The sequence below is a fragment of the Rosa chinensis genome, chromosome 7, assembly GCF_002994745.2.
Source record: "Rosa chinensis cultivar Old Blush chromosome 7, RchiOBHm-V2, whole genome shotgun sequence".
Taxonomy (NCBI): domain Eukaryota; kingdom Viridiplantae; phylum Streptophyta; class Magnoliopsida; order Rosales; family Rosaceae; genus Rosa; species Rosa chinensis.
This window is the reverse complement of record NC_037094.1, coordinates 22,147,126-22,157,139: the sequence shown is the minus strand read 5'-3', so window position 1 is coordinate 22,157,139 and position 10,014 is coordinate 22,147,126. Positions and strand designations below refer to the sequence as shown.

Here is a 10,014-nt window from a genome sequence, read left to right as displayed (position 1 = left end):
ATCCCATGAGGGTGTTGTTTATGCTTGGTGAGGTAGCAAACTAGCCTTGCTAGTAGAGGTATCTACATTATCTCAATTGGATTCTCTTAATAAGAACAAGGGATCATTCAATCATTCCCCTGAGCCTGACATCGACCTGACTCATCTCAAATCAATATTGTTCTTAATTCTTTAAAAAAGGGCATGTAATAATTTGGGATAGCAACTTGAGATTTGTGTTTTTGCACCTTTTATTGTTTTGGGGCTGAATTTTGGATTGCAATTGGTTTGATTTGGGGCTGGGTGTTCCATTGATGTTCTTCCCTGTAAAGTTTCAGTCTTATCTCTTCAAGCAATATGGGATACACTTTCAACTACCCAAATTCACCATTTGGGGTTTCAGATATTGGCCAACCTTGTCGAAATTTAGGGACTTAACAGTGTGAGGAATCCAACTTCCACAATTCTAGATATGCCCTTTAAACACTGCTTGTTCTTTTTCTTTTTTCTTTTCAGAAAATTGAATCTCTTTCCGTATGAAATTCATTCAAACCCACTTGATTTGTCCTTGTTTGTTTTGGTGCTAAGTAGAGAAGAAGAAAAACTGGAAGGAGAGATAGAGGCACTTAGGCAGGCGTGAATGAACAGATGAAAAAAGACGAACTAGAATAGTTTGTAATCCGTTAGATTTATTATATCCATGTGTTGAAATCTAATGAAAAGCTCAGGCAGCTCACAAGGGGAATGAGCTCGGGAGAGGAGTGACATGATTGTCAATGACAATAACTCATTTGTGAGATTCATAGAAAACATTTCATTTATCATGACATTTCTGCACCGCCATATAGCAAGATAGGCTCACTAAATGGACTTGTTCATATATGGTATACCAATACCATGTGCAGTAGACCAATAAGGGGTGGGTATTAGGGATATTTTTGACAGTCACTAAGAAACAATGTGATTCTAGAAGAGAAATAAGATGTTATTGGAGTGATATGACAATTACACCATCACCACCTTACACAAGATCTTCTCTTGCTGAAGACTCTCGTGTCCGAGAGATGTCTTCGTGCCCAAAATTATTTCTCTAAAGAGGATTAAAAAATTTCACTAAAGATGATCAAAAGATTTCACTCATACTCCATGGTGACTTGAAGTCAAGACTTGGATCTTAAGTAGTGAGTGCTCTAACCACTCAGCTAACAAAATCTTTAGATTTTTAACCCAATTTTTTTTTTTTGAAATAAAAAAAACTTTATTTATATTAACCAAAATTCTTGCCGTCATTAATTCTATATCTGGAAAGTAACTACTTTAGTAATAAATAAAAAAAATAGAAACTACAAAAACGCATTGTAAGAAATAAAATACCAATAGTCACTGTCTCACTTCTTCGTCTCCAAAAACCCTTGGAACACCAAGAGCCTCGCTGTCTCTGTTTGGCCTGCAATTAACTTAGGGCTTTGGCTGGGATTCGAAGATCGCAAGCACATCACCTCCAATTTCGAAAAAGGTAAATTTCCATCTTCCATTTCTTCGTTTTCTTTCATTTCGTCCATCAGAAACAGACAGTCTGAATCGATTAGCTTCGAGTCGATTTTGGTTTGCAGTACACATCATCTCATAGTTTAGAATGAAAACCCTTGGCTGCTATACATTTTGATTCGTAAAATGATGATGATACATATTGTTGATTTTCGATGATTTTTACTGAAATTTTTTCTTTGCAATCAACACTATTTAATTTTTTGGGGAAAACTGAAACAATATGATATTTGTAGTGAATGAGCTTTGTTAACGAATTTTTCGAGGATTTTAAGTTGTTCCAATTTGAAATTCTGTTCCAGTTGGAGGCTGTTGAAAATTTGTGTTCATGGCAATGGAGTACAAATATATAGAGTTTAATGAGGGATGGGAGTTTATCCAGGAGGGGATTAAGAAGCTGAAGAGGATTGTGGAAGGGTCACCGGAGCCTGATTTCAACTCCGAAGAACGCATGACGCTGTATAATACTATCTATAACATGTGTACTCAAAGACCCCCTTTCGATTACTCTCAACGGCTTTATGACAAGTACGGGGAGACTTTTGAGGAGTACATTACTTCCGCGGTGTTGCCTTCTCTAAGAGAGGGGCAAAATGAGGTTATTATGTTGCAGGTGCTTGTTAGAAGTTGGGAAAAGCATAAGGTTTTGGAGACATGGCTGTCGCGCTTCTTTCATTATCTTGATCGTTACTTCATCCCCCGGAAGTCACTCCGCAGGCTGAGTGATGTTGGACGCAACTGCTTTCGAGATTTGGTTTGTCGGGATTTGAGTGCTAATGTGAGGAATGCTGTACTTGGTCTTATTCATAAGGAACGTGAGGGAGAGCAAATTGACAGAGCGCTATTGAAGAAAGTGATAGATGTATTTGTTGAGATTGGCAAGGGTCAAATGGATGTCTACATAGAGGATCTTGAAGCATGCTTGCTAAAAGATACTGGGGAATACTATTCTCGAAAAGCATCTAGTTGGATTGCAGAGGAATATTCTTATGCAGATTACATGGTGAAAGCTGAGGAGTGCTTGAGAAAGGAGTGGGAAAGTGCTTCTCATTACCTGCCTCCAAGCAGTGAGCAGAAGTTGGTGCGCACAGTTCAACATGAACTGTTTGAACCTCTTGCTGATGTATTAGTTAGACAGAAAGTTACTGATGAATTGGCACCCTTGTTTCAACACGTTGAAGATTCTGCGAGAAACCAGGCTTCTTCCATTGGAGCTGGGATGCCAGCACAGGTTCTTATCACAGATTTAGTTGAGCTGCATGATAAGTATACAGCATATGTCAATGATTGCTTTAGAAACTACTATCATTTTCACAAGGCTCTGAATGAGGCTTTTGAGGTATTTTGCAATAAAGTTGTTGCTGGAAGCTCGTGTGCTGAATTGCTTGCTGCATTCTGTGATGATCTTCTTAAAAAGGGTGGGTGTGAGAAATTGAGTGGTGATCAGGGCATAGAAGAAACACTTGAGAAGGCTATAAAAACGTTGCTTCCTTACATCAGTGACAAGGACCATTTTGCAGAATTCTACAGAAAAAGACTTGCTCGCCGGCTACTGTTTGATCGGAGCGCCAACAAGGACCATGAAAAGAGCGTTATAACGAAGATGAAACAGCAGTGTGGTGGACAGTTTACCTCAAAGATGGAGGGAATGGTCACAGATTGGACATTAGCTCGGGACACTCAGAATAGCTTTGAGGAATATCTTCGTTGTAACCAAAATATAAATCCTGGAATGGATTTGGCAGTCACTGTTCTTACTACTGGTTCTTGGCCAAGTTATGAATCGTTCAATCTGAACCTTCCTGCAGAGATGAGGATATGTGTTGAAATTTTCAAGGGATACTATGAAACTAAAACGAAACACAGAAAACTTACATGGGTTTACTCATTGGGCAGTTGCCACATTATAGGCAAGTTTGAGCCAAAAACAATTGAATTGGTTGTGTCAACCTATCAAGCAGCTCTCTTGCTACTCTTCAATACAGCAGATAGATTGAGCTATTCTGAAATCTCATGTCAGTTAAATCTTCCTGAGAATGCCTTGGTTAGAATTCTTCATTCACTGTCATGCGGCAGGTACAAGGTCCTCATTAAGGAGCCAAATACAAAGATTATCTCCCCAAATGACACCTTTGAGTTCAACTCTATGTTCACTGACAGAATGATAAGAATTAAGATTCCTCTCCCACCTGTGGATCATGAAAGGAAGGAGGTAATGAAAGATGTGGATAAAGACCGGCGATATGCTATTGATGCTGCAATCGTGAGGATTATGAAGAGTCAGAAAGTGTTCGGTCATCAGGAATTAGTTATAGAATGTGTTGAGCAGTTGAGACATATGTTCAAGCCTGACATCAAAACAATTAAGAAGCGCATTGAAGATCTTATTACTCGTGACTACTTGGAGAGAGACAAGGAAAACCAAAAAGTGTATAGGTATGTTGTGTGATTCAAGTGTTGGATTCTTCATAATATCTGGAGATATGCTGTAGGTAGTTTATTTTGATATTAGATTGCTGTCAATTGTTGCAGCTACAACCAGTTTTGTGTAGATTGTAGGATATAAACTATGATTGGCTTTAATGGCTTTAATTTAGATTGTAGAGATTCTAGGACTTTTAAAGTAGACAGGATGTGTTCAGTTTACCATTGAAGCCAGTTTTGTGCAATTCAACCAACCAATATGACATGAACTTAGTCTTAAGTGGTTCCATTGTTGCAGTGATGAGATGATCTTAGGTATTATAGTTTACTGTGACGGACTGCATTGTTCATGTTAATTACCCATCCTTTCTTCGGATGAGAGCCATGTTTCTCATTATAAGTAATGATATGAAATGTTGATATTTTTTTTTGTCCATTTGCTTCCAAATGACTGGTCTGAAGGCTAACCCATTATAAGTCATATCGATACCTCTGAGCTGCTGTTGATACCAAACTGGAAACAGCTTATCTGCTTTAGCTTTGAACCTTGTTGCCTTTCCATTTGTTGGACATCCTGTTATCTCCACTGAAGGAATAGTTGCATATTCAACAATGAAAATTTCCTTTGTTCAATTTTCTTTTGTTATTTGCCTTTTTTCAATTGTTTAGTTATCTTTGTCAGAAGGGTTAGTTTTGTGAAATTTTTCTCGAGATGGTATTTTTTCTTTTTCTTTGATTGCTTTCAGTTTTGGCGCCTCTGATTTGATTCTCAGGTTGTTTGCTTATCGCTTAGCTGTATTTGGGAGGCTTTGACTTTCTGGACCTGTGTTATTTATTTGCACAGTAAAAGTAGTTTATATATACTCTTTGCTATTGATTTGATTTGATACTGTCTCATGATTGATTTTATAGAAGCTGTAGGTAACTCTCCCACTTAGTTTGCTATACATTTAGTGATTTGGAAATCCACAGAGAGATATTAATCGTATATCAATCCAAAACTCTATATTGTAAGAAACAGGGCAATATCAGAAAGTAATCCTAGCTCTATATTAGTTGCTCACTCGAGTGGCACGCAAGCATTGCGTATTTAGCTCGAGGCAAGGCGTATGGGTGAGAGCAAGCCATTACAGGTCATTCAATAAAGAGCATAGCAGAAATTGATAGAGAAGAGAAGAGGCCATGGGGCCAAGATGGATAACGTGGCTATAGCACCCAAGGCTATAATTGTGGATTAGTGCAAGAAGCTTGTGAGGTGTGCAAGCTTTCAAAAGGAGGACCCATTAAAAAATAATAATAATAATAAAATAAAAAAATAAAAATGATGCCGACTTAGTCTGCACAATATCATGCTCAGGTTGCTATTTATTGGCAACGGCGAGTGATGGCGAGTGCGACAAGCCGAGAAGACACGAAGGCTTATCGTTTGTAGGCTGACCTCGATCCACACTGGCATGTTTCATTTTAGAGAAATTCAAAGGTGGGAGTTTCTCACCACGTGGATTTAGGGCCAACCAACTAGAAAAAAGAAAATTTTATCTCTTTTCCGAAACTGCCCCTGCTCTTTAAAATGCAATACTCATAACACCCCAATGCTGGGCAGTGATTGGTCTCCCCCCACCACGTGACCTTAGGGTTGTCCCACGCAAGATTCTCTCTTCATTTTATGGTAAGTAGGCTCGGACCATCACCCGAAATCTTAGGGGAAATTTGCAGAGATATTTAGAATAACGGATTTATGTTGACGCGGCCTTCCGAACCAATCCAATGGTCAAGCAGCCCTACTCAAAATACAAAATTTCCACGTGTCAAAATCACATCGGAGAGAGGCACCACATTAGCACGCGACATGGTGTATTCGACACAAACAAAAGTCGACCATCTTTGAACAATTTATTTTTCAGAGTCGGAACGAACACCAAAACAGAAAGTGCAGAACAAGTCTCTCTGTATCTCAATCTTATTATCGAGCCTGGGGCTTAGTAGACTTACTTGGGTTTTGATTCTGACTGATCACAGAGTTCATCGCAGCCGAAAGCACAACACAAACTGTTATGTTAGAGGTAAAAATTTCATCTTCCTTCTCTTTTTCTATCTATTCAGTTTTAGCTTCGAGTCAATCTCACATGTAGTCATTCATGTATGAAAATCGAGAATTAGTGATGATGTTATAGTAGGATTCATCTTCAACTGCTAAATACTTGCAATGATTGCTACTGAAACTTTAGTAAAAAAAACCCAACACCAATGATTGGAATATGTTGTACTTGGGAGAAGAATCTGATGGTAGATTTCAAATCTTAGACCTTTCTAGAATTCCACCTTTGATATTTCTTATGTGATATCATCCCAGTTGGGGGATATCAAGAGTTTATGTTTGCAGCAATGGAAGGCGAGATTATCGAGTGGGATCAAGGATGGGACTATATCCGTAACTCGATCAAGAAGCTGAAGAGGATTGCAGAAGGATTAAGGGAGCCTTCATTGAGTGGAGGAGAGTATATGAAGCTTTATGCAACTATCAATGACATGTGTACTCAAAACAGCCCTCACAATTATTCTCAACAGCTTTATGAAAAATATAGGGAGACATTTGAGGAATACATTTCTTGGACAGTATTGCCCTGTATAAGAGAGAAGCGTGATGAGTGTAGAATGTTGTGGGAGCTTCTGAAAAGATGGAGTACGCATAAAGTTATGGATAGGAGGATGTACCGGTTTTTTAGTTGTGTTGATAGGTGGTACAAACCTCCATGCTCACTTCCTCGGCTAAATGAAGTTGCGCGTGTCTGCTTCCAGGATTTGGTTTATAGAGAAGATGCTAGTGTGAGGAATGCTGTATTTAGTCTAATTCGTAGAGTACGAGAAGGAGAGGAAATTGACAAAGCACTGTTAAAGAATGTAGTTGATATATTGGTTGAAATTGGAATGGGAAAAATGGATGCTTATGAAGAGGATCTTGAAGCACACATACTAACAGATACAGGTGAATACTATTTGTGTAGAGGATCACGTTGGATTTTGGAGGATTCCTATACAGAGTACATAATGAAGGTTGAGGAATGTTTGAAAAGGGAGAGGGATAGAGTTTCTCAATACCTGCATTCAAGCAGTAAGCAGAAGCTGGTGGAGAAAGTGCAGCATGAATTGTTCGGAGCTCTTGAGAATCTATTAGTTAAACAACAACTTACTGCTGAACTTACAAGCTTGCTTCAACAGGTTGAAGATGCTGCAAGAAACCTGGCTTCTTCTGAGGGAGCTGGTATGCCAGAACAGCTCCTTGTCAGGAAATTAATCAAGCTGCACGAGAAGTATATGGTATATGTCAATGGTTGCTCTAAAAATTACCACCACTTTCACATGGCTCTGAGTGAGGATTTGGAGGTAGTTTTGAATGAGGCTATTTCTGGAGGTCTAGCTTGGCTTAGAGAAGGTCAGGTAAATGATATTTTGGGAACAGATAGACTTGACCAGAAAGTACCTCAAGGCTTTGAAGCTGTTGCTAATCTATTTAAAGAGCATGATACTGCTGAAGTTACAACCTTGGTCCAACAGGCTGAAAAAGCTGCAAGTAACCGGGCTTCAAATGAAACTGGCATGCAGGAACAGCTCTTTATCAGATATATAATCAAGTTGCATGATAAGTATTTGGCATATATCAATGATTGCTCTAGAAATCACTTTCTATTCTGCAAGGCTCTGAATGAGGCTTTCGAGGTCTTCTGCAATAAAGCTGTTTCTGGGAGTTCAGTTGCTGAATTAATTGTTGCATTCTGTGATAATATCCTCCAAAAGGGTGGGAGCGAAAATTTGAGTGGTGATCAGGGCATAGAAGAAATGCTTGAGAAGGTTGTTAGAATCTTGCTTCCTTATATCAGTGACAAAGACCTTTTTGTAGCATTCTACAGGAAAAGACTTGCTCATCGGTTATTGTTTGATCGGAGTGCCAATATGAACCATGAAATGAGTTTTCTATCAATGCTGAAACAGGAATGGGGTGGACATTTCACATCAAAGATGGAGGGAATGGTCACAGATTTGACATTGGCTCAGGAAAATAAGAAGAGCTTTGAGGAATATCTTTGCAGTAACCCAAATCTAAATCATGGGATGGACTTGACAGTCACTGTTCTTAAGACTGGTTTCTGGACAAGTTTTAAGTCATTTGATCTTAACCTGCCTACAGAGATGGTGAAGTGTATTGAAGCTTTCAAAGGATTTTATGAAACAAGGACTAAATACAGAAGACTCACATGGATTTATTCATTGGGCACTTGCTATGTTAATGGTCAATTTAAGCCAAAGGATATTGAATTGCTTGTGTCAACATATCAGGCTGCTCTCCTGTTACTCTTCAATAATGCAGAGAGATTGAGTTATTCAGAAATATTAACTCAGTTAAACCTTCCCCAGGACGACTTGGTTAGAATACTTCACTCTATGTCCTGTGCTAATTACAAGATCCTTGTTAAGGAGCCAAATACAACGACTATTTCACCAAATGACAGCTTTGCGTTCAACTCTAACTTCACAGACAAAAGGAGAAGAATTAAGATTCCTCTCCCACCAGTAAATGATGCAAGGAAGGAAGTAATCGGTGATGTTGATAAGGACAGACGATATGCTACTGATGCTGCAATCGTGCGGATTATGAAGACTCAGAAAGTTTTGGGGTATCAACAATTAGTTATGGAGTGTGTTGAGCAGTTAAGACACATGTTCAAGCCTGACATCAAAGCAATTAAGAAACGCATCGAAGATCTTATCACTCGCGATTACCTGAAGAGGGAGGAGGAAAACAAGAACATATTTAGATATGTTGCATGAGACAAATACTGCTGGGAGTCTTCATATAATTTTGGTTATACTGCAATGACAAGAGGATGATTATTGCTTCTTTAGATTCTGAATTGCCTATCATACTCTGCAGTTTTTAGAAATTTCTAGGATTTCGGAAGGAGAGTGGAGAAAGTTTTTTCAATTTACCTAGGAAATGATGTGAATAGATGTAAATATTATTCTCTTACATTTGCTTCCATGGTGTTGTTATAAACATTTTCTTGCTGCCTAGCTAATTAGAGTGAATAGGACTTTGATTAGCTATATACCAAAGAACTGAAGAAAACTTTTCTTCTGGTGTGTTATATAACTGTCAAGTAGTTAAGTGGGATTTCCTTGTCCACATTCTTCTTGCCTTATAATATTTCATCACTATGCTCAAATAAATTAGAAGCTGCATTACAACTGTTACTCGTCGTGTATTTTGCTAGTTCTTGGCGGCTTCAGCCAAGCTGGTTCAAAAGAAATATAGTTGCGCGGATGTGATAATGTGGTTAGGAACTGTAGATACTCAAGTATGCCTTGGAGACCTTTTCCTAATTTCCAAAATGTATGTTCTCAACTGAAACTCTTCACTGCTGCATGGTGCTGATACCAAAGTGGAACTGCGAAACAAAAAAGCTCTTTTTTCCTCGAGTCCCTTTTGGCTCATTTGAGCTTCAAGCATCTGTTAGAAATCGGTAACTCTTATTTAGGTTCAAACTGACCGATTCGAAGAGTAAGTCCATCCGTTAAGTCTGCGGGTCAGAATATTGTTCACTGTTTTTTTTACGTTTGTTTCCACTAGTTTTTTGAAAGGAATGAATTTTATTACTAAGTACGATTTGAATCGTATATAAGGGCATCCAGTATAAATTCTGGAGCATTAACAAACCACTCAAGATGTACATTAGAGTCAAAACTATGATTGGCAAGCCTATGAGCTACTGTATTTGCTTGCCTAGGAGCAAAGATGACACTAACTCCCACATTAGATTTCAGCAAGTCCTTGATATCAAGAATCAAAGCACTCAAAGGAGATAATGCACAGTGCAAAGTATTAAGAGCCTGGACAGCCAATGATCAATCACTTGCCACCACAGCATGAGAAATTTGCATTGCCTGTAGTAATTCCAGACCATTCTTCATAGCCAGCAGCTCTATATGAAGAGAAGAACTGACAAAATTCATCTTGTGTGAGAAAGCAGCAAGGAACTGCCCTTGGGAGTTTCAAAGCACACCCCC

The 10,014-nt window shown here is 38.7% G+C and overlaps 2 protein-coding genes across 2 annotated transcripts; both read left to right on the top strand.

Annotated features, from left to right (window-relative positions):
• Positions 1–1,334: 1,334 nt before the first annotated feature.
• LOC112179965 (cullin-1) lies at positions 1,335–4,382 on the top strand. The gene is made up of 2 exons (XM_024318447.2): positions 1,335–1,495; positions 1,830–4,382. The coding sequence occupies exon 2, from the start codon at positions 1,856–1,858 to the stop codon at positions 3,974–3,976; it is 2,121 nt and encodes a 706-aa protein (XP_024174215.1). The 5' UTR covers positions 1,335–1,495; positions 1,830–1,855; the 3' UTR covers positions 3,977–4,382.
• Positions 4,383–5,660: 1,278 nt separating this feature from the next.
• LOC112179478 (cullin-1) lies at positions 5,661–9,133 on the top strand. Its single transcript, XM_024317894.2, has 2 exons — positions 5,661–6,014; positions 6,305–9,133. The coding sequence occupies exon 2, from the start codon at positions 6,325–6,327 to the stop codon at positions 8,776–8,778; it is 2,454 nt and encodes an 817-aa protein (XP_024173662.1). The 5' UTR covers positions 5,661–6,014; positions 6,305–6,324; the 3' UTR covers positions 8,779–9,133.
• The last annotated feature ends 881 nt before the right edge of the window (positions 9,134–10,014 follow it).

Coding starts and splice junctions, on each gene's coding strand:
- LOC112179965 (XM_024318447.2), top strand. CDS start 1,856: ATGGCAATGGAGTACAAATATATAGAGTTTAATGAGGGATGGGAGTTT.
- LOC112179478 (XM_024317894.2), top strand. CDS start 6,325: ATGTTTGCAGCAATGGAAGGCGAGATTATCGAGTGGGATCAAGGATGG.